The 24,866-nt window shown below is 41.7% G+C and overlaps 1 protein-coding gene across 2 annotated transcripts; it reads right to left on the bottom strand.

Moving 5' to 3' along the window:
- Positions 1-21,176: 21,176 nt before the first annotated feature.
- LOC311589636 (granzyme E-like) lies at positions 21,177-24,207 on the bottom strand. Of its 2 annotated transcripts, XM_084768195.1 has the most exons (5): positions 24,060-24,207; positions 22,851-23,001; positions 22,277-22,412; positions 21,811-22,071; positions 21,177-21,418 (listed from the first exon to the last, which is right to left on the bottom strand). In XM_084768195.1, the coding sequence occupies exons 1-5, from the start codon at positions 24,133-24,135 to the stop codon at positions 21,275-21,277; spliced, it is 768 nt and encodes a 255-aa protein (XP_084624321.1). In that variant the 5' UTR covers positions 24,136-24,207; the 3' UTR covers positions 21,177-21,274. The 2 variants fall into 2 exon arrangements, with proteins under 2 accessions (XP_084624321.1, XP_084624322.1); XM_084768196.1 differs by lacking the exon at positions 21,811-22,071.
- Positions 24,208-24,866: the final 659 nt, after the last annotated feature.

The raw sequence follows: 24,866 nt of genomic DNA, 5'->3' as shown, positions 1-24,866 counted from the left end.
ACGTCAGCTGTGGGAGAGACAGGATGCTCTTGCACTGAAGACAGCTGTGTTTGTGTGTGTGTGTGTGTGTGTGTGTGTGTGTGTGTGTGTGTGTGTGTGTGTATCCAGGTAACCCATGGAGCTACCTAGATTTTGTTTGCTCATCACTACGTTATATTTCTGGATATTTTAATCTTCTCCTTTCATATTGTGGGACTAATAGAGGCTGTTTCCTTTGCTATGAACTAAAGTCCTGATATTAATTGTATCAAAATTACTCACATAATCTACTGGTATAAAACTTTTTGCATTTCTGATCCTCCTTAAAGAGATAATTGGTTTTGACTGTACGTTACTTACGCAAGGTATAATGAAGGTTGATAATTCCCCTGAAAAGGAACTGTATATGAATAGCAGGATATCTTCACAGGCAGACATGCAAAAAATTCTTTCAGCATATAATAATCTCAATTATATGAGTGCAGGAATGCCTGAGTGGATGTAGCAATGGTCAATAATGTGCTGTTTAGCCAATCAGTTGGGCAGAAGGACAGGGAGTATAAGGTGGGACTTCCTGGAGAGGAGGAGGAGCCAGGGGTTGACAATTGAGATGAACAGTTGACAGAGGGGTTGGTGGAGAGAAGCTGCCCAAGGACAATCAGATTGGCAAGTGCCTAGAATAGAGTAGGTTATGAGGACATAATATTAGATTAGTTTAGTTTTACTTTACTAGTACATTACTAGTAGTTTAGATTCTGCCCAGCGTAGTGCTACCAACTTTGAATTACACTTCAGTTTCTTTGTGTCAGCTATTGGCTTCCTAGGCCATACAGATACATATCTGCAAGAAAATGATGCCCAATGAATTTCGTGTATCCACACCCTTGAAAACCCATACTTTGATATAGTTTGGTGGTGGAAATATCTCCCAAAGAAATAACGCAAATAATAGAGACTGCTGTGGTCACTCTCCAAGTCACTATGGCAGAAGGCCCCTGGATCCTTTTTAGGCTTTGTTTTTGCTTTTGTTTTTCAGGGAGAACAGCAGAAAGCTGGGACACGCAAAGCTAATTTACCAAAAATGAGAAGTTAAGAAGAAGCCAAACTATTTTCCATAGAGTTGATAGCGGCTGGAATTCAGAACTCATTAGCTGCAAGATGTTTGTCAGCTTTCTCTGGAAAGGGTCCACCTATGCAAATTAGCAATAACTGAATTCAAAATAATGGTGGACAGGCTTTTGCTTACTGAAGCCTAAATTGGAGCAACTGACCCAAGACTTAGTATTTTTTGTTAACTTTTGAATTTTATTTGATATTTCTATAGATTTTGACTGGAATTGAAATGAAATATTTGTGCAGAGTTGTCATGTCATACACCCTTAATCTTAACACAATAGAGAAAAATACAGGCTGATCTCTGTGAGTTCTAAGCATAATCCCCTACTGATAAGTTACTTGCAGACACAGCCTAGGATTTAAATTGACAAAATTTTTCCTTACATTTTACTATGTAAGTTCCATTTTCTTAACAATTGATTATATGTCCTTACTGATTTAAAGGATGGATACACATTAATCTTAGGTTTATGTAAAGAAAATGATGTAACTGCTCTGAAAAAAAAGGCCAGCCAATCTCCTTAAAAATGGAGCTTCAGCCAGGCGTGCTGGCGCACACCTTTAATCCCAGCACTCGGGAGGCAGAGGCAGGCAGATCGCTGTGAGTTCAAGGCCAGCCTGGTCTACAAAGTGAGTCCAGGACAGCCACAGCTACCCAGAGAAACCCTGTCTCAAAAAAACAAAAAAAAATGGATCTTCAGTTGGGAAAAGGGATGGGAAGGGGTAATTGGCCTAAGAGATACATTCTGTTGGTCTATGTAAGGACCAAGGTTGGGTGGGGAGACAGACAAGCAAGCTGCATGCCTTCATATGGTGAGTTGTTGTGTCACTGCTCTGGAAGCCAGCTTATCCCTCTAAACATGAGCTACTTTCATGGGGGACAGGTGACGGCCACACCAGATGCAAAAAGACACCGAGGACTTACAGGCGACAAATTACACATCAGCATCGATCTGCTATGGAGAGAAAGAGTGAGACAAAAACACTTCCACAAGTGCAAAATCCCAGGTACTAGATGCCTCAGGTAAGATTAATGCCTTCTTTTTTGCTCAGGGCAACTGGCTTGTCTCTAAAATGAGATACATTTTCTTGGGAAACAGGTAGTGGCCTGGCCATACGTCAGGCAGCATAGAGCCTAGAGAAGGACATTCAGAACTAAAAAGTGAAAATGTCCCTATGGAGATAAGGTATGAGAAAAAAATGCCCTCCACAAGTGTGAAAACCCGGGTACAAGATGCCTAGGGTATGTATAAGTTTATTTAAAGCTTAATGCCTTGTCTTTTGCTCAGGGAAACCACCTTGTCTCTAAAAATGAGACACATTTTCTTGGGAAACAAGTAGCATCCTGTCCTATATATCAAGCAACACAGAACCTAGAGAGGACATTTAAAACCATACAATCTCATTTTCACTTCAATTAAATAAGGGTTGTACAGTCTTTGGTAGTGGTAATATTATACTTCCTCCTTGAAAGAGGTCAAAACGAAACAGAACTGGATGAAAGGGAGACTGCTAATTTAAGTCAGTCTGTATGTACAAGAATTCAAACTACAGAACCAGCTTTGATTGCTCTGTGCATCCTGCTCACCTCATGCATTTGTAGTTGAAGAACTGTATAATGTTTGTGAGAAATTATATATTTTCAGAACAAAAGAACCAGACACTGGCGCTGGATCAGACATGACAGGATTCATCCTCCAGCATGCTAAAATGATGAAACCCTGCATTCTTCATGATCCAGACACAAGTGCTTTGGTTGCTGTTCGTCATCAGAACAGACGATCTCCCAGGACAGCTTCAAAGAAAAGCTCCTGGTAGACAATTGGTCCAGCACTTCAAACTGTCTCACACAGGACTTTTATTAAGCCTGGAATTTCAACATTTAGGGACTGGACTACAAATGCTGTCTCTAGCTTGTTTAACCATTTTACCATTTTTATTTCAGCCCCTACATAGTATTATTCATCCCAAATCAGCCAGAAGAAGCCTTAAAAAGAGGACTATGTCCATTTCCCTTAAAGGGGCTTTGGGTAAGGTTTCGAGCTATGGATGTCTGTTTTCATTGGGAGTTAGTTACATTACTATTGGTCTTATTCAGAGAGAGAGAAGGAGATTGGACTCGGGGATTTCTCTCTGAGAATATAGAAATGCATAAGGATGATATGACAAGACGTAGATTATTGAATCTACTCCTCAACTTAAGGCCTAATTTGTTACTCACAAGGTTATTTTTTAATTCATTGGTATAGAATGTTATATGTTGATGTAACATAAGGTTTATCTTTAACTCATTGCACTACTCAGTTTTACCACAAGAATACATATTCTAGGTTCAATAGATAGGTAAGGTCTTCAAAAACCTCAGAGACCTCCAGAATATGGCATCTAAAGTTTCTTATTGTTTTGAAAATGAGACAGGTTTACTGTCTCCTGGCAGGACTCCAGGTTTCCTGGCAACACCCAGCCTAACTCAAAGAAGGTAATGAGCATTGCAGAACCTCCTCACGGAGATAGCTTCAAATGTGGCAACCCACTTGGGGAAAAATTGGCAGGCACCATATTTTTGGTGACTAAAAATAAACTTCTGGATATTACAGAATAGTGACACTATTTCTGGAATTATTTAAATCTCCTTCCAAATTCAATCTTCTCTTATTTTCTCATTTTTTTCATGTGGGGTTTTCAAGGACAAAGGTCAGATGAGAAGGGGATGGGATGCATGGGATTGGGATGTAAGTGAGAAATTCAGTAAGAAACAATAAAGAGTATAAAAAAGAAATAAAAAACAATTACTTTAATGTGCTCTTTCATTGCTCTTGCCCATCGCCTGTGCTCCTTCCTCGTTTTCTTATTTTCATCTTTCTTGCTGTCTTTTCCTCACATTATACTGTACTCATATGTGCAGTTTTCATTATGCTATATGTTGGTTTTTCAAAATGTGAGAGAGAAAATGGGGTTGACTCCTCTGAAGTTTCAAAATATCACAAGAGGAAATCACAGAAGATGATACAGGATAGAAAGATACTCCCTGTTCCTGAATAGGCAGAAACAGCCTTGTCAGTAAAATTTATACTGCCAAAATTAATATAAAAAATTAATGGAGTACATATCAAAATTCCCATGTCATATTTCACAGGCTTAGAAAAATAACAAAAATATCAAGTGGGACCACAAAAGACTACAAATACCAAAGCAGTCCTAAGGAATAAGAACACTGCTGGAAATATGACAGTATCTCATGCTAAATTGTACTACACAACCATAGTGGTAAGGCTTCCTGCAAGTGGTACAAAAATAGACAGGAAGACCAATGAATAGCACAGAGGTTTTGGGCATCAAGATGCATCACAATGCCCACTTAATTGTTGACAAGGATCAAAAAACAAAAATTAAACAACAACCAAAACAACATTTGAAAATAAGTGTCCAACAAATGTGCTGACAGAACTGGACACCCACCTGGAGAAAAGCAAAATTAGATTTTTGTCCTTAACGTCCTACAAAAAACATTTCAAAATGGATCAAAAGCCTTACTTTAAAGCTGGAAACATAAGCCTTAGAAGAAAAAACAAGGGGAATCCTTCAATATATTGGTAAAAGCAATATTTTTTAACAGAACACTAAAGGCAGAGGAACTGACTCAAGGATCAACAGGTGAGACCTCATGAAAATAAAATTCTGTGCAGCAAAAGAAAGAATAGTGACAGCCTCCTGACAGGAAGCCAAGGGTCCAGTGATTCCGTCCCCAGGACCAGATGTGTCAGATGTCCCAATCTGCTGCTGGACCTGAGGATTCCTACAGAGCTGCTGGTCTCATCTGTTATGGATTCCTAAAGAAGTGGTTTCTCATACCAAGGATGGAACAACAACACGGTATACACAGCCAGAAAGTGTGAGGGCATGTGGAAGAAGTAACCCTAACTTTTTCCATGTTCTTTTATGTAGGCTGATGCTAGAAGGTGGGGCCTAGACTTAGTGTATACCTTCCACCTCAAATAAACCAATGAAGAAAATCCCTCACTAGTGTGCCCAGAACCTTAGGTTTTAGTTATTTCTGAATGCAGTAAAGTAGAAAAACAAAATTAGTCATCGCAGACTATTATCCAAAATAGACAAAGAATTTCAGAAATTAAATACCAAGGAAGTAAAACTTCAAGACCACAAATGAGCATTGGAAGGGAACAGTCAGGTTTTTAAAAAAAAAAAGGGGAAAGTATGAATGAAAGAAGAAATATTTAATAACTATTCTTTAGAAATGTAGAATATCAACCTTTGATTTCTATTAGTAGTGAGTTTTAGTAATAAGTACTGCCTGGTATTAGCATAAAAATAGACATGTTGATCTGCAGAATTGAATGGAAGACCCAAATGTAAATCTGAACACCTGTGGATAGCTGGTTTTGATAAAGAAATTACAAATATACAATGGAAAAGAAAGCACCTTCAACAAATGGTGCTGGTTTAACTGAATGTCAACATGTAGAATGCAAATAGACCTATATCTATCACCCTGCACAAAACTCAAGTACAAGTGGATCAAAGACCTCAACATGACTCCAGATACACTGAACCTGGTAGTACAGAGTGGGGCATAACCTTAAACACATTGGCAAAAGAGATGGCTTCTTCAGCAGAACATGGATACTTCAGGTACTAAGATCAACAATTAAAAACTGGGACCTCGATGTCAGCAAGATGCTGCCTAGCCCTGAATAGCCGCTCTTCTGAGGAAGCAAGAGACTCATCCCTCTGACAATGACTTGTTTATACCATACATGCACAAGTGTCTGTGGAAGCCAGAGAGCACTGGTTCTCCTGGGACAAGATATCAGACATGGTTGCTGGGAACTGAATTCTGGTCTTCTGAAAGAGCAGGACATGCTCTTAATGCTTGAGCCATCTCTCTAGTCTCTCTGTGCTTCCATATGAACTAGAGTTCTGTGAAGAATGCCATCTACATTTTTAGCTTTCAACAGAATTTATCTGACATTTCCAAGATTTGTATTTTGGGGGAAGTTCCAAGATGGTGATGACGAAGACACTCAGTGTCTGATCTGCAGGGAGGAGACCACAGATGCTACTGGGAGCCATGGACCGCAGAATCTGGGGATCACTGGGTGAGAGAGATGTGCACAGTACAGACCGTGGGTGGGTATGACCTTGTGTCATGCAGTGGCCCATGGAGGATAGCAGTCCAGTCCCCGCCTGCAAGCTGCAAGCTGTGAGCTGTGGCCTTGCTTGGCAGCACAAACTTTGTATTTGGGACTGAAATCCTGGCAGGAAAGCATCAGAGATCCTGGCCCAGGGAAGTCTCGGGTAAATGGGTGGATCTGTCGTCAGACCCCGCTATCCACTCTGTGTCAGTCCACAGAAAGTCCAGGTGGCACACTGGGGCCCAGACAGCTGTGGGAACATTGCTCAGCTACAGCAGGGAGGTCTGAGACCAGAGACATCCAGCCACCATGCAGTGGTCTAATACCAGAGATGCTATCAGGAGTCACTGACCACAGTAGCTATCTGAGCAGGGCTGTGCAGGAGCCTAACTGCTGGCCCCAGAGGACAGTCCTAGCACAATTGGTCACAACAGACCCAGTGTAGCCAGGCTCCCCAGCCTAGGAAGGACTCAGGTGCTCTTGGTGGGGCTTAGCAGGATGGAGGAGATAGGGCAAAAATCTACCCAACCACAAACAATCAGAAGGCAGTATCTGCTCTCCCTCTCTCTCTCTCTCTCTCTCTCTCTCTCTCTCTCTCTCTCTCTCGGAACCTAGGCCCCACTACCTAGTTGGAGCAGGCAGAAAGCTAAAAAATTCTTCTGGAAGCCAGCAGGGGATGAGGGACTCGAGGGCTATCTGAGCCTAGGACCCAAAGGCCCAGGGCCTGAGGGCAGGGAATCCAAAGCCCAGCCAAAGACAGGATAACAGTCTCTACACATACACTGCCTCAAACTGTACTAGAGTTGCTGAGCACCAGCACCAACCTACCTTGGCTGATCCAGTGAGGAGCTCAGTGTGGGGAGCAAAGTCTCAAGGAGCCAAATCCAGGTCACCTGCCTGTCTCGGGGAAGAGTTCTCTGACAACCACAGGCAAAAACCGTCGACCTATAATCACACACCAGAAAAACTGTTCTCAATGACCAGTGAAAGACACCAGAGACTACCTCCCAACATCAGCAACAACAAGATAACTAAAGGCTAGCATAAAAACAAAAAAATACAAAAACAAAAACAATATGGCCACTCCAGATCCTAGCTATCCAAAAGAAAGCAACCCAGAGAACTCAAAAACAATTGTTATACAAGAAAATAACCTCAACTCCTTAGTAATGAAGATGATAATGGAGTTAAAGATTAAAATCCATAAATAAATGCAGCACAATCAAACAGGTGGAAGACATAAAAGAGGCCTATAGAGAGGCACTGGAAGAAATTCAGGAAAATACAAACAATGAAATGAAGGAAATCAATAAAACAGTTCAAGATCTGAAGATGAAAATGGAAACAATAATAAAGGCACAGACAGAAAGAAAACAGGAATGTGAAAGCTTAGAGAAGAAAGCAAACAACATAGAGGTGAGCTTCTCTAAAAGAATCAAAGAGATGGAGGAATGAAACTCAGGACTAGAAGATGCAAAAGTAGATCTTGAAGCAACCATCAAAGAAAATGCTAAATCTGAAAAATTCCTGACACACAACATCCAAAAAATCAAGGACACCATGAAAGAGGAAACCTGAGGATAATAGGCATTGAGGAAAGAGAAGAAGCCCAACTCCAAGATGCAGAAAATATATTCAAGAAATCATAGAAGAAAATTTTCCCAATTTAAAGAGGAGATGTTTATAAACATACAGGAGGCCTACAGAAGACCCAATAGACTAGAATAGAAAATGAAATCTTCCCACCACATATTAGTAAAAACACAAAATATACAGAAAAAAAGAAAAATATTAAAAGTATCAAGGGAAAAGGGCCAAGTAACATACAATGGCAAACCTAACAGAATTACACCCGACTTCTTAGCAGAGACCATAACAGCCAGAAGGGCCTGGACAGAGGTCCTGCCAACCCTAAGAGACCACATGTGCCAGGCCAGACTACTATACCCAGAGAAACTATCAATAAACATTGATAGAGAAAACAAAATATTCCAATGCAAAAGTAAATTCAAACAGTACCTATCCACAAATCCAGCTTTATAGAAATTACTATAAGGAAAACTCCACCACAAAGGAACAAGCTACAACAAAAATTACATGGGAAGTAGATAACTACACCATTGCAATAACACAATGACACAAACTCTCTGTTGCAACCAACATCAAAATCAAGGGACTTAACAGTCACTGGTCATTACTATCTCTTAACAACAATGGTCTCACTTTGCCAATAAAAAGACACAGACTAGCTAAATGGATGCATAAACAAGATCTAATATTCTTCTGTGTTCAAGAAACACATCTCAGGCACAAGGATAGACATTACCTCAAGGTAAAAGGCTGGAAAAAGATATTCCCAGCAAACAGTCACAGGAAGCAAGCTGGTGTAGCCATTTTAATATCTAATAAAATAGACTTTCAACCAAAATTAGTCAAAAGGGATGAGGAAGGACACTTCATAGTCATCAAAGGTAAAGTCAACCAAGATGACATCACAATTCTCAACATCTATGTTCCAAATACAAGGGCACCCACATTTGTAAAAGATCTATTAACAAAGCTTAAACCACACATTGATCCTCTCACATTAATAGTGGGAGACATCAACACCCCACTTTCATCAAAGGATAAGTCATTGAAACAGAAACTAAACCAAGAAATAACTACACTAACCAACGTCATGAATCAAATGGATCTAACAGATATCTACAGAACTTTTCACTCAAATAAAAAGGATTATACCTTCTTCTCAGCACCTCATGGAACCTTCTCCGAACCTGATCACATAGTAGGTCACAAAGCAAGCCTCAACAGATACAACACTGAAATAATACCTTGTATCCTATTGTATCACCATGGTCTAAGGAAGGACTTCAACAACAGCAGAAATAATAAAAACCTACATATACATGGAAACTAAACAACTTTCTATTTAATGACACCTGGGTCAAGGAAGAAAGAAAGAAAGAAATTAAGGACTTCCTGAAATTTAATGAAAATGAAGGAACAACATACCCAAATTCGTGGGACACTTTGAAAGCAGTGCTAAGAGGAAAATTCTTAGCACTAAGTGACATTATAAATAAAACATCCCACATAAGCAAATTAACAACACATCTGGAAGCCCTAAAGAAAAAGGAAGCAGAAACACCCAAGAGGAGTAGATGTCTGGAAATAATCAAACACAGGGCTGAAATCAATAAATTACAAACAAAGAGAACAATTCAAAGAATCAACAGAACCACGATCTGGTTCTTTGAAAAATTCAACAAGGTAGACAAACTAACTAAAAGACAGAGAGATACTATCCAAATCAACAAAATCAGAAATGAAAAAGGAGACATAACAACAGACACTGAAGAAATACAAAGAATCATAAGATCCTACTCCAAAGCATGTATTCCACAAAATTTCAAAATCTAAGAGAAATGGACAGTTTTCTTGACTGATTTCACTTGCCAAAATTGAAAGAAGGTCAGATAAACAAATTAAATAGCCTTATTTCTGCTTTATAAATAGAAGGAATATTCATAGCTCCCCAACCAAAAAGGCCAGGGCCAGATGGTTTCAGTGCAGAACTCTACCAGACCCTCAAAGAGGAGCTAATAATGACACTCTTCTAGCTACTCCAAAAGATAGAAATGGATGGAACATTACCAGATTCTTTCTATGAGGCCACAGCCACATTGATACCTAAACTTCAGATAGACCCAACAAAAAAAGAGAGTTTCAGACAAATTTCTCTTATAAACATAGATGGAAAAATACTCAATAGAATACCCACAAAGCAAATACAAGAACATATCAAAGATATCATTCACCATAACCAAGTAGGCGGCATTCATTCATTAAATATAGGTTTAGTGTACAGAAATCAATCAATGTAATACACCATATAAACAAACTGAAAGAGAAAAACCACATGATCATCTCCTTAGATGCAGAAAAAGCATTTGACAAAATCCAACACCCATTTATGTTTAAATTTCTAGAGAGATTAGAGATACAAGGCACATACCTAAACATAATAAAGGCTGTATACAGCAAGCTAATAGCCAACATCAAATAATTGGAGAGATACTCAAGGAAATTCCTCTAAAATCAGACACCAGACAAGGCTGCCCACTATCTCCATATCTCTTCAATATAGTTCTTGAAGTTCTAACCAGAGCAATAAGACAACAAAAGTAGATAAAGGGCATGCAAGGGGAAAGGAGGAAGTCAAATTATCCCTATTTGCAGATGATATGATAGTATACATAAGTGACCCTCAAAATTCCACCAGGGAACTTCTACAGCTGATAAACACCTGCAACAAATTGTCTGGATACAAAATTAACTCAAAAGAGTCAGAAACCTTCCTATATATAAATGACAATCATGCAGAGGAATAAATTAGGAAAACTACACCCTTCATGATATCCATAAGCAATATAAAATATCTAGGAGTAACTCTAACCAAGCAAGTGAAGGACTTGTTTGAAAAAAACTTTAAATTTCTGAAGAAAGAGATTGAAGATGGTATCAGAAGATGGAAGGATCTCCCTTGTTTGTGGATTGGGAGAAATAACATAGTAAAAATGGCCATCTTACCAAAAGCAATTTACAGATTCAATGCAATCCCTATCAAAATACCTACACATTTTTTAAAGACATTGAAAAATCAATTCTGAACTTCATATAGAAAAACAAAAAACCCAAAATAGCTAAAACAAGCTTGTACAATAAAAGATTCTCTGGAGGAATCTCCATACCTAATCTCAACCTGTAGTATAGAGCAATAGTAATTAAAACAGCATGGTACTGGCACAACAATAGGCTGGTTGATCAACGGAATCAAATCGAAGACCCAGAAATGAATCCACACACATATAGACACTTGATTTGTGACAAAGGAGCCAAATCTATTCAATGGAAAAAGATAGCACCTTCAACAAATGATGCTGGTCTAACTGGATGTCTACATGGAGAAAAATGCAAGTAGATTCATATTTATTACCCTGCAGAAACCTAAAGTCCAAGTGGATAAAAGATCTCAACATAAAACCAGACACACTAAATCAGTTAGAAGAAAAAGTGATGAAGAGCCTAGAACTCATTGACACAGGAGACAACTTCTTGAACAAAACACCAATAGCTCATGCTCTGAGATCGGCAATTAAGAAATGGGATCTCCTGAAACTTATAAGCTTCTGGAAAGCAAAGAAAAAGATCTCCAGTAACCTTACATCTGAAAAAGGGCTAATATCCAAAACATATAAAGAACTCAAGAAATTAAATACCTCCAAACCAAATACAATTAAAAATGGGATACAATTGCTGGTGGGAATGCAAACTAGTACAGCCACTTTGGAAATCTATCTGGTGCTATCTCAGAAAAATGGGAATAGCGCTTCCTCAAGACCCAGCTATTCCACTCCTTGGAATATACCCAGAAGATGCTTCAGCACACAACAAGAACATTTGCTCAACCATGTTTATAGCAGCCTTATTCATAATAGCCAGAACATGGAAACAGCCTAAGTGTCCATCAGTAGAAGAATGGATAAAGAAACTGTGGTACATATACACTGTGGAATACTATTCAGCTATTAAAAACAAGAAATTCCCAAAATTTGTGGATAAATGGATTGAGCTAGAAATGATCATAATGAGTGAGTTAACCCAGAAGCAGAGAGACTCAAATGGTATATACTCACTTATATCTGCATATTAGCCCAAGGGGCATGTCCCACAAAAGCCTTCGCTTACCAAGAAACTGAGACCAAGGGAAGGACATTCTAGTGGGACTCTAGATGAGAGAAGCATGGGAGAATGACAAAATAGAAGAATCCAGAGGGTCCTAGAAGCCTACAAGTAGAACATTATGATAGGCAGATTTGGTCCCAGGGGTCCCACTCAAACTAAGGCACCAGCCAAGGACAATATAGGCGGTAAACCTTAAACCCCTACCCAGATCTAGCCAATGGACAGAACATTCTCCACAGTAGAGTGGAGAGTGGGATATGACTTTCTCACATACTCTGGTGCCTCACCTTTGACCATGTCCCCTGAAGGGGGAGACCTGGTGGCACTCAGAGGAAGGACAGCAGGTTACCAAGAAGAGACTTGATATCCTATGAGCATATACAGGGGGAGGTAATCCCCCTCAGGAACAATCATAGGAGAGGGGAATAAGGGGAAAAGAGGAGGGAGGGAAGAATGGGAGGATACAAGGGATGGGATAACCATTGAGATGTAACAAGAATAAATTAATAAAGGAAAAAAATGGGGTACAGAGCTAAACAGAAAATTCCCAACAGAGATATATAGAGTGGCTGAGAATCACCTAAAGAAATGCTCAATGAGGGAAATGTAAATCAAAACAACTCTGAGATTCCATCATACACCAGTCAAAATGGCTTAGATCAGAAACTCAAGTAACAGTACATGCTGACCAGGATGTGGAGAAAGAGGGACACTCTTCCATTGCTGATGGGAGTGCAAACTTGTACAACCACCTTAGAAATCAATCTGGCACTTTCTCAGAAACTTGGGGTAGTGATACCTCAAGACCCAGCTATACCACTCCTGGCTATATACTCAAAAGATGATCCAATATACATTTGCTCAACTGTGTTCATAACAGTTTTTTTTTCATAATAGCCAATATCTGGAAACTGTCTAGATGTCCCTCAACTGAAGAATGAAATAAGAAACTGTGGTACTTTTACACAATGGAGTATTACTTAGCTATTAAAAAGAAGGAAATCCTGAAATTTGCAGGAAAATGGATGGAATTAGAAATGATCATCCTTTTAATCACAGCACTTGGGAGGCAGAGGCAGACAGATCACTGTGAGTTCAAGGCCAGCTTGGTCTACAAAGTTAGTCCAGGACAGCGAAAGCTACAAAGAAAAACTCTGTCTCAAAAAACCAAAAGAACAAAAACCAAAAAAAATGATCATCCTGAGTGAGGTTACCCAGACCCAGAAAAACACGCACGGTATATATACACTTATAAGTGGATAACAGCCCAACATAGATGTCCTCTGAAAGACTTCACCCAGAGGGGGCTCAGGATAGATGCTGGAACTCACTGCTGGACTCCTGAGGAAGCTCTGTGAATGTATGGAAGAATGGAGGGATGGAAGGACCCAGAGGATTCAGAAGCCCCACAAGGAGATCATCAAGGCTGGAGGATCTGGACACAGGGGCGCTGCAGAAACTATTGCACCAACTACAGACAATGCATGCAGTAAACCCAGACTCCATGTTCAGGGCTAGCCAATGAAGAGCTCATTCTCCACAGCTGTAGGGAAATGGTGACTACCTCTGACATGAACTCTGGTGCTCCCCGTTTGATCACTTCCCCTTGGTGGGGAGGATGGTGGCACAAAGAGGAAGGGAAACAGGCTATCTAGATGAGACATGATATGGTATAGCCATATGGTGTGGGAGGAGGTCCCCTTCTGTCTGAGGTAGGAGAGGGAATAGGACAGAAGAGGGAGAGAGGGAGGGATGCTGGATACTGGAGGATAAAAGCAAGGCAATAACATTCAGGATATAATATGGATAAATTATAATATATTAAAATTATTTTTAAAAAATAAAGGTTCAACATCCTCAGCTATCTGAAAAATGTAAATCAATACTTTGAGACTCCATCTTACTCCTGTCAGAATGGCTTAGATCAAAAACTAAAGTGACAGCACATGCTACCAAGGATGTGGAGAAAGGGGAACATTCCTCCATTGCTGGCAAAAGTGAAAATTTGTACAACCAATATGAAAATTAATATAGTGCTTTCTTGGAAAATTGGGAATCAATCTAACTCAAGGCCCAGGTAACCAGTCCTGGGTATAAACACAAATGATGCTCCATCCTACCAAAAGGAAACTTGCTCAACTCTGTGCATAGTAGCTTTGTTTGTCATAAGGGTGACCCTAGGGAAGAATCAAGTACTTGGGGATACTAAGCCTGAACTTGCATCTCCTATAACCAGGCAAGACTTCCAGGGGTGTGACTGGGACAACAACCCAGCCACAAAACCTTTGACCTACAATTTGCCCTGTCTACAAGATGTGCTGGGGTAAAGCACTTATGGAGTGACCAACCAATGAATGGTCCAATGTGAGGATCATACCGCAAGAAGGAGCCCATGCCTGGTACTGCCTAGATGGTCAGGAACCAGAGGCTTGGTAGTCAGAGAGAAAAGAGAAGCAAATACAACTTGCCATAAGAAGAGATGTCAATGAAATGATTCCTAGAGGTATTCTGCTAAATTCACAGATGGGTGCCAAGAGCAAACGTCATCAGAGGCATCATCCAGCAACTGATGGGAGCAGCTGCAAAGACCCACAGCCAAACATTAGGCAGAGCTGGAGGAACCTCATTTGAAGGGAGGATGAAGGAAATTAGGAGCAATGTGTCAAGGACACTAGGAGAACGAGGCCCTCAGAATTAACTAAGCAGGCTTTATAGGGGCTCACAGAGACTGAAATGACAAATATGGAGCTTGTATGGGTCTGAGCCAGGTCATCTGCACATTTGTTATGTCTGTGTAGCTTGATGTACTTGTAGGACTCCTAACAGAGGGAGTGGACATGTCTCTGACTCTTTCACTTACTCTTGGAATTCTTTCCTTCCTACTAGGTTGCTTCACCGAGGTTTGATATGAAGGTCTGTGCCCAGTCTTATTGTAACTTGTTAATCTGTGTTCAATTGAAATGCCTAGGAAGCCTGCCCTTTTCTGAAGAGAAAGAGGGGAGAAGTGGGATCTTGGGAGAGGAGAGTTGGGGGAACACACTGGGAGAATTGGAGGGAGGAGAAACTATGGTTAGGATATAAGAGAAGGAAAAAGTATAATAAGCCAGTGGTGCTTTGTGAGGGACTTAAACATGGTCTCATGGTCACCATACACTGTTTTATAAGACAGTTGGCATATTGTGGTCTATGCTTTGGATATCAAGCAAGCTAAAGTCTCTCTGTCTTTCTCCTGCTCACCTCTTTCTGTGAGAGCTCCACTTGAGGGCATTGAAAACCACAGGGTTGAAGGTTTTCTATCTTTCTCCTACTTTCACACATTGCATTCTGATCCAAATCAGATATGTACATGACACTGTTATAATATAGAGAATTTAATAATTTTCTTCATTAATTTATCTATTTAATCACTTTGCAGCCCCTCCCCCATTCTTCCCAGTCCCATGTCACATCCCCTGCCCTATTCCATACTGCCCTTCTGCTCAGAGAAGGGTAATCTCCCCCCTCAAAGGATACCAACTCACCCCAGCACATCAATTTGCAGAAGGACTAAGAGCATCCTTTCCCACTTAGGACAGACAAGGCACTAGAGCAAATGGATTCAAAACCAGGCAGCAGAGTCAGAGATAGCCCCTACTCCCAGTGTAAGCTGTACATCTGCTATATATGTGTAATGGACCTAGGTCCAGCCTATGCATGCTCTTTGGCCAGTGGTTCAGTCTCTGTGAAGTCCCATGGACCCAGCATAGTTGACCCCGTAGGTCTTCTTATGCTGTGATTTACCTTTCCGGCTCCTCAGTTATTCCTCACACTCTTCCACAAGACTCCCCGAACATTGTCTAATGGTTGGCTTTGAGTCTCTGCATCTGTTTTCATCAGCTACTGGGTAAAACCTCTCAGAAGACAGTTATGCTAGGCTCCTGTCTGAAAGCACTGCAGAATATCATTGATATTGTCAGTGGCTGGCTCTCTCCCTTGGGGTAGATCAAGTTGAGCCAGTCATTGCTTGGCCATTCCCTCAATATCTACTCCATCTTTATCTCTATACTTCTTGTAGGCAAGACAAATTTTGGGTGTCCCCATTCCTCCACTGGAAGTCCCACCTGGCTAGAGGAGGTGGCGACTTCAGGCTCCATATCTCCCACTGCTTGGAGTCTCACCACAGAGGATTATCCCCATAGATTCCTAGGAACCTCTGCTGTCACAGAGATGCCCTCTCATCTTTTTATTATCTCTCCAAGTTCTCCTCTGAACTCTCCTTTCTCCCCACACCTGTTCTCCATCCCCATTTTCATCACAAACCACCCTGGCTCCCAGCTCCTTCCCTCCATCCATTTCCAGGGTCTATTTTATTTCCTCTTCTAGTTATATTCAAGCAGCCATTTTTGGGTCTTCCTTATTAGTTTCTTAGGGTCTGTGGACTGTAGCACTGTTATCTTGTATTTTATGGTCAATATCCTTTTATAAGTGAGTACATGACATGTTTTTCCTTCTGGGTCTGAGTTACCTAACTCAGGCTAATATTTTCTAGTTCCACCCATTTGCCTCCAAATTGCATGATATATTTGTTTTTAATACCTGAATAGTATTCCATTGTATAAATATGCCACATTTTCTCTATCGATTCTTTGGTTGAGGGACTGTAGGATGTTTCAAGCTTCTGCCTATTACAAATAAAGCAGCTAGGAACACAGTTGAGCTAATGTTCTTGTGGTATTGTGGAGCATCTTTTCTGTATATTCCCAGGAGTGGTGTAGCTGGGTCCTGTGATAGAATTATTCCTAATTTTCTGAGACACCACCAGATTGATTTCTAAAGTGGTTGTACAAGTTTGATTTGTACATTTTGATTTGTACTTCACTGATGACTAAGGACATTGAACATTAAGTGCCTATTGGCCATTAGAGATTCCACCGTTGAGAATTTTCCATTTAGCTCTGTACCTCATTTTTAAATTAGGTTATTTGGTTTGTTGGTATCTAATTTCTTGAAATATATATTTATATTGGATATCAGCCATCTGTCAAATGGAGGGTTGGTGAACATCTTTCTCCATCTGGTAGGCTGCCATTTTTGTCCTATTGACAGTGGATTTTTTTTCCTTACAGAAACTTCTCAGCTTCATGAGGTCTCATGAGGCCTAGGTTGTTGGTGTTCTGTTCAGAAAGTGCTCTCCTGTACCAATGCATTCAAGGCCATTCCCTACTTTCTCTTCTATTGGATATAGTGTATCTGGTTTATGTTGAAGACGTGATCCATTTGCTCTTGAGTTTTGCAAAGGGTGATAGATACAGATCTATTTGCATTTTTCCCCATGTAGACACCCAGTTATAACAGGACCATTTTTTAAAGATGTTTTCTTTTTTCCATTGTATGGTTTTGGTTTCTTTGTCCAAATCCAAGTGTCTTTAGGTGTGTGGTTTTATTTCTGTACTTTCAATTTGATTCCATTGATCGGTCTATCTGTGTTTATGCCAATAGTATGTGGTTTGTATTATTGTTGCTCTGTAGTACAGCTTTAAATGAAGGATGGTGGTACCTCCTGAAGTTTTTACTGTGCAGGATTGCTATAGCTATCCTGTGTTTTTGGTTTTCCCATTTGAAGTTGAGAATTGCTCTTTAAAAGTCTGTAAGGAATTTTGTTGGAATTTTTATGGAAATTGCATTGAATCCATGGATTACTTTTCAGAAGATGACACTCTAACTATATCAATCCTACTGATGCATGAGCATGGGCAATCTTTCCATCTTCTGATATCTTCTTCAAAGACTTGAAATTAATGTCATTCAGGTCTTTCACTTGCTTGGCTAAAGTCACACAAAGATTTATTGTATTGTTTGTGTCTATTGTGAAGAATGTTGTTGCCCTAATTTCTTTCTCAGCCCATTAATCTCTAATCTAAAGGAGGGATACTGATGTTTTGAAGTAATTTTGATTCAAGCCATTTTGCTGAAGATGTTTATCAGCAGGAGGAGGTCTCTGGTAGAAATTTGGGGCTCACTTTGCATACTATGATATCATCTTCAAATACTGAAAATTTAACTTCTTCCTTCCCAATTCATATCCCCCTCGAGCTCCTTTAGTCGTCTTATTGCTCTAGCTAGAACTTCAAACACTTGTCTTGTCCAAGATTTGAAAGAAAATGCCTTAAGTTTCTCCCCATTTAATTTGATGTTGCCTATAGGCTTGTTGTACTGGAATCATTGAGTTTAGGCATGCACATTGTATCTCTGGTCTCTCAAAGACTTTTAACATGCAGGAGTATTGGATTTTGTCAAAGATTTTTTAGCATCTAATGCAAAGTTAACGTGGTTGTTGTATTTTAGTTTATTTATTGGTGGATTACATTGATGGGGTTTTTTTGGGGGGGTGTCCATTCTCTTGGATCTGCAGGTATGGAGTAATTTATTTCTCATGTTTTCTTGGGTATAGTTAACCTCCTTGGGTTGGAGTTTTCCTTCTAGTATCTTCTGTGGGGCTGGGTTTATAGATAAATATTGTTTACATTTAGTTTTGTCATGGAATATCTTGTTTTTTCCATCTATGATGATTAAAAGTTGTGCTGAGTATAGTGGTCTGGGCTGACTCTGTGGTCTCTTAGAGTCTGCAGTATATCTGCTCAAGCCCTTGTGACTTTCTGAATCTCTGTTGGGAAGTCAGGTGTAATTATAATATGTCTGCCTTTACATGCTACTTAGTCCTTTTCCCTTGCAATTTTAATATTCCTTCTTTGTTCAGTACATTTAATGTTTTGATTATTTTGTGGTGGGATATTTTCTTTACTGATCTAATCAATTTGATGTTTTGTAAGCTTCTTACATGTTTATAGACATCTCTTTCTTTAGATTGGGGAAGTTAATTTCTACAATTTTTTTTAAAAATGGGACTTGGAGCTGAAGGTCTTCTCTTTCTCCTTCTCCTTCTCCCTCTTCTTCCTTGTCTTCCACTTCTTCCTCTTCTTCATCTTCTCCTTCTCCTCCTATTCCTATTATTCTTAGGTTTGGGTTTATCATAGTATCCCAGATTTCTACATGTTTGTGTCAGGAACTTTTCAGATTTAGCATTTTATTTGACCAATACATCAATGTCTTCAGTTGTATCATCTATGCCTGAGATTCTCTCTTCCATCTCTTCTATTCTGTTGATGATCTTGTGTCTGTAGTTCCTGTTCTAATCCCTGGTTTTCCATCTCCAGGATTCACTCAGTTTGTGTTTCCTTTATTGATTCTATTTCCTTTGCTTCATTGTTTGATTGAATTTTCCTATATTTCTTTAATGGGTTCATTCACTGCCTCTCTAAAAGCTTCTATCATCTTTATAAGGTAGGATTGAAGGTCATCTCTTGTTCTTTGTCTTTGTTAGGAAATCCAGGGTTTATTGTAATAGGATAACTGGCCTCTGGTGCCCTGGCTCTTGTTGATTGTGTTTCATGCTGACCATTAGCCATCTGGTTGTCCCCAGAGTGGAATAGATGTTCCTCATGATGGCAGGACTCAGGAGGCAGACAGAGCCTTGGTCCTCACAATGCAGTTCAGGGAACAGCCTGTGGCTCACCTCTACTGGCTGTTCCTAGAGTCCTGCAAGCCTCCTCATGAAGGGAGACAGAGCTGTGAGCCTAACAATGGAGCTCAAGAGACAGAACACAGCTCATCTCTGCTCTCTGTGGCCCAGGAGGACCAGGCAGGCAGGGAGGTATCTAAACTAGATGTTTCTGGGAACTCTACAGACATCCTCAGGAAAGTAGCTGATAGGTTTTGAGAGACAGTGTGCTGTCTGTCCTTAGATGGAAGCAACAGGAAGGAGACTGGCAGGAATTGGTGGAGATATCTAACCTGGATGTTCCTGGGGCCCTGTGGGCCTCCCCAGGAGTGTGGGCAATGAGGCTCAGGGGACAGTATGCTGGCTGTACTCCCAACTTAATCCTTGTTAAAACATTTTTTAAATTACAAATACAGATCAATACTGACCTGTCCAGTGAAACAAGAGGGTTAAAGCGAAGAAAGAGTCTATCAAGTACCTGATACAAAGCCATAGACATGCATGTGTTAGTTGATGGTGTCAAAAGATACTAGCATCACTTAGATGCATAAGGTTCACAAACTGCCATATCCCCACTGGCCAGGAGGGGAAGCCCGGACTTCAGACTGAACCAGGGTTGTTGAGAGACTGGAGGTCATTGCTGAGCCTCTCTCTCCATGGAAGAATTGAGTTGGAAGAGAGCTCAGCTAGCCTAGGTGGCAGGTGTGAGCATCAGGTGACTGGCAGCCCAAGTCTAGCTGGAATATGAGGAAGAGGAAAGTCCACAGTGTTTGGAACATATAGGTAGAGGAGTGAAAGGCTGGCTGAAATCAGGCCTGTGGCAGGAGGGGCTGGAAGAAGTCAGAAGGCAAACCCTGGTAGGCCAGAAGGGTTACAAAAGTGGACTGAGCTTTGTGCTGGGCTGGGAAATAGGACTGAAGTGATCCTGGGGCTATCAGAGGCATGTCTCAGCCTTCTAGACTGCTGACAGTTCAGGTGACGAAAGTAGCCTGCCCTGCTAGAGACCGGAAGGTCCTGGTATAGCACATTGAATGGGTGGTCCTGCCCACAGCCTACTGAATTTCCAGAGAGGACTCATCCTTTGCCTCAAAGCCTTGTTCGGCTCTCTTCTAAATGTTGGGTGCTGATGACAGTGGGTTAGAGATGACATGAATGTCCTAGGCCCAGGAAGATTCATTTCCAGTATGAAGAAGAGTGACTGAGTGTATGGCACCTCTGCAGTGCTGTAGCCTCCTGATGGATGTATTGTAAGAAAGCCAGCCTTGGAGAGTTGAGAATTAAATATGTGTATGGTAGGATGTCCTGGCAGACAATGTTAATCCCAGCACTGGCAAAGTAGAGAGGGGCAGATCTCTGTGAGTTTAAGTCCAGGATGGTTTCCATAGTAAATTCCAGGCCAGCCATACTATACAGTGAGATCCTATATCAAAAATTAAAAAAAAAAAACCAATCCCCTACTCCCACCATGTATGGGTGATAAATATGTGGGAATTTTATAGCCTGAAGTTCCAGTGAGGGGAGGGGCTGGGGAAGGAGGAGGAAGCAAAGCCCAGAACTGACAGGACATGGCTGCCTAGACCAACGAGGTGCACAAAAAATAAAGTGGCTCAGACAACAACAGACTTCAGGTATATGCACTTAGGAGATCATTTATTATGAAATTTCAGCCTTTGCTGTCCAATGCCTATAGTTCTTGTCTGAGTACAGACAAGATGGTCAGGCACATATGGTTTAAAACCTGTTAGGGGAGATTCATGTTTCTGTTTATCCAGGGCAGGAAGTGTGCAACCTTAGTGAAGACTTCTGGAGTGATCCTCTTGGATTTTCCATAGGATACAACCCCATAAGCTCTGTTGTCACATATGAGGGGTCCCCCAGAGTCACCCTGTAGGCAGAGAAAGGAAGAACTGAGCCTGGCTCCCTCTGGCTCTACACTGGCCTCCTCCTGGCAAGGTAAACAGTCAGATCAGGGTAAGGACAGACTTTCCAACTTCCCTCAGTGCCAGAGCTCCAGGGAAGCCCAACTTTTCCTACCAGCTCAGTCCAAGGCATTCCCTGAAGTCCTCAGGAATGCTGTGGGATAATTGATGCATTTGGGGGGATGACTGAAGTTTCCCCACCTCCCACTCTTGCTACCTCCACACAAGGGACTAATAAGTGCACTCTTGGACTGAGCCTTCTCTGCTCTGAGGCTTGAGGGTCTGGCCAGTCTCACTGGCAGGCCTCTCTCAGGTTCCTCTCTCCCTGTGTCTTGTCTGATAAATGCTTGAACCTCACCGTGAAAGCAAGCTGCTCTTTTTTGGGGTCTCCAGCACATATCTGTGTGGTGTTGGAATAGTGACGGAAGCATTTTTTGCATTCCTTGTCCCCCTCGATGATCAGTTCAGCCTCTTGAAGGAGGTCAGTTACAGAAAACTCCTTAAGGGATTTTGATCCCCAGCCAGCCACATGGCACACATCCCCAGTCCTCACATGGACATTGCGCCTGGGTAGGTTGAGGAGCCTCACAGCTTTACTCCTCCTGGCCTTTCTCTCCAGCTGATGGGAAGAGACAGGAGAGACCAGCTCAGCCAGGAGCCTGCTGCCCTGGGTCACACGAAAGCCAGGATAGAAGGGAGGAAAGAAGCAGGATGAGAGCAGAAGGGAGGGGAAGAGCTGCACCAGGAAGAACACAGGCAGCAGGGGTGGGGTGGAGGGTGAGGGGGAGTGGAGGTGTGTGGGTGGGAAGGGTGGCAGGTCTCACCTTTAACAGCATGATGTCATTGGAGTAGTCCTTAGGATTATAGTCCGGGTGGGGAATGGCTTTTGCCACAGGGATGATCTGCTGGGTCTGCTCCTGTGTCTTGATGTTATGGGCCCCCAGCGTGACTTTCTTTGAGCTGTGCAGAGACAGAAAGAACATGAGAGATGTGCAGTCAGGGAGGATGTAATCCAGGTGCTGTGAAAGACAGGATGGGGTTCTAGCTGAGGGGACTTGAGGACACAAGACGGCCTCAATATGTGACCAACTTCTCTCTGTTTCTCAGGGCTCTGAGAGTCCTGGCGGCTCCCTCTTGCTTCTAGATAGTATTGTAAAGCTTGCACTGAGATTTAAGGTGAACATTCCACCTCAACCACTGCTTTAGTTGGGCCAGTGCAGTTGATTTCAGCTCAAGTGTGCTGCTGGCTCAGCCCTCACACCCTCTGATGCCATATACATCAGACTTTCATTTTCACAGTCCTGTCTTCTAGTGAGCTCTCAGGGGAGCAGCCACAGGAAAGGACAGAAGCACCTGTGTGGGGGTCTCAGAAACTGTGGGCGAGCTGCTTCTCCTCACCTTCCAGTGCAGTGAGCAGCTGTCAGCACGAAGTTGTATCGAATCAGGAAGCCTCCGCAGCGACTCCTATTCCCATCAATATCCTTAGACTCAATAAATGCCATGTAGGGGCGGGAGTGGGGCCTGGCCTCATGGCCCCCAATGATCTCCTCTGAAAGAAAAGGATAGAATATGAGTTACCTTGCAACAGATGAGGTCAGGAGATAATATCTAGAAAGGAGGATGATAGAGGGTGGGATCGGCAGTCCCCTAAGACGGTTGCAGACAGGATTCCTTGCACATGGAATAATCTTTGGTGAATCTTAAGCCTCAGATCCTGCTCTGAGAAGGCTTGGGTAGCCCTTGTCCACCAGGCTCAATTTTACAAGCGCATGGAGAAATAATCCCTGTCTTCATGATGCTAGAAGCCAAGGGGATCCTGTATGGCTCACCTTGGTCCTTTCTTTGTTAGTGAGTCACCCTAACCTCTCTAACATGGAGATTGGTGTCATTTCTATGCCTTTTACCCCCAAGCACTATGGATGTGGATTTTCTGACATTCTCCTATTCTGGTGCCCAACACATCTTAGACTCCCAGCAAATGCTTTTGGCTACAAGAATGAATGATGACTTCTACTTAGTTGGAGCATAGGTGATGCGGTGCTGGTGGGATTCAGAGCCTGGGGGACATTCAGTGTGCTGGCAAAGATGGAAATAGTTGGTGAGCTGCAGAAAAGAGTGAAGAGGCCAACTAGCACTAGACAGAAGAGTTAGTGGCATGTGCAGTGCAGGCATCTTGTTACCCTGGGCATGATTTTCAGCAGGCTAATGGTGGAGGTTAATGAAGAATGTTAGTATTCTTGACCTGGTGGCCTCACTCATTGCATGCTGGTCATTAAAGTTGCCATTAACCTAGGCTCAAGAAAGTTAATGACATACATTTTCTATCTTTGCATCTCTGTTACAACTCTTTCTAAGGATGATCTAGTCCCCACGTGATGAAGAAAAGCTGGAAGAAGCCAGTCTCTATTAAGCTTTCTGAAAACACCTCCCTTCCTCAGACCTTGTTAGAATCTAGCCAGTGTCAAATTTCCAAGTCTGGCTTTAGGAGGGACCTGAGGTTCACAAAGCTCCTGTGTGCACTGTCAGAATCATTCCTGACTCCTGCCTGGCAGAAGGACAGCAGTGGTGTCATGAGATGACACCTCTGCAACAGGGCTGCTCACTTACCTGCTTGAGCTCCAAGGGGCAGAAGAAAGGCCAGGAGAATCAGCACTGGTGCCATCTTCCCAGGAGGGCTGCTCATGTTTGAGGAGGGCAGAGTAGACACAGCCCTGGGAAGGGGATGAAGCAGGTGTGTGCTCAGTGGCCTCACGGGCTTTTAAACCTGTGCAGCTCTGCTTCTCATCTGTGTCACATCATATAAGGAAGTTTTCTGATTTGGGTAAACATGACGCTGTCACCACATTTACCTATTATCAGCTAAGCTAGCAAGAAAGTAGAGAGTGTAGACACTGTGGTTGAATAGTCCTGAGCACCCAGGAAGTCTACTGTGGCTGCATTGAGACAAAAATGTGTCTTTTTCTATTAAATCCTTTTACATTGTGGTAAGATCTATTTGGGTTTCTTTTTTTCCTTCCTTCCTTCTTTTCTTCTTCTTCTTCTTCTTCTTCTTCTTCTTCTTCTTCTTCTTCTTCTTCTTCTTCTTCTTTGTTGTTGGTGGTTGGTTGTTGGTTTGGTTAGGTTTTTTTTTTATGCAAGCCTTTAATCCCAGCACTCGGGAGGCAGAGGCAGGCAGGTTGCTGTGAGTTCGAAGCCAGCCTGGTCTACAAAGGAAGTCTGGGACAACCAAGACTAACACAGACAGAATCTGTCTCCAAAAAAAAAACTTTCTTTTTTAAATAATACTGACAACCAATTTATCCTAAAAACAATTATAGCACTACTATAACACAGTACTTAAAGTCTTGATACCACTGGCTAGGCAGTATTGCAGTTCATCATCTCACTAACCTTTGGGACAACTGATCATACTAT

This window comes from Acomys minous (assembly GCF_964271855.1).
Source record: "Acomys minous genome assembly, chromosome: 18".
NCBI classification, from domain to species: Eukaryota; Metazoa; Chordata; class Mammalia; order Rodentia; family Muridae; genus Acomys; species Acomys minous.
This window is presented reverse-complemented; position numbering and strand designations above follow the sequence as displayed.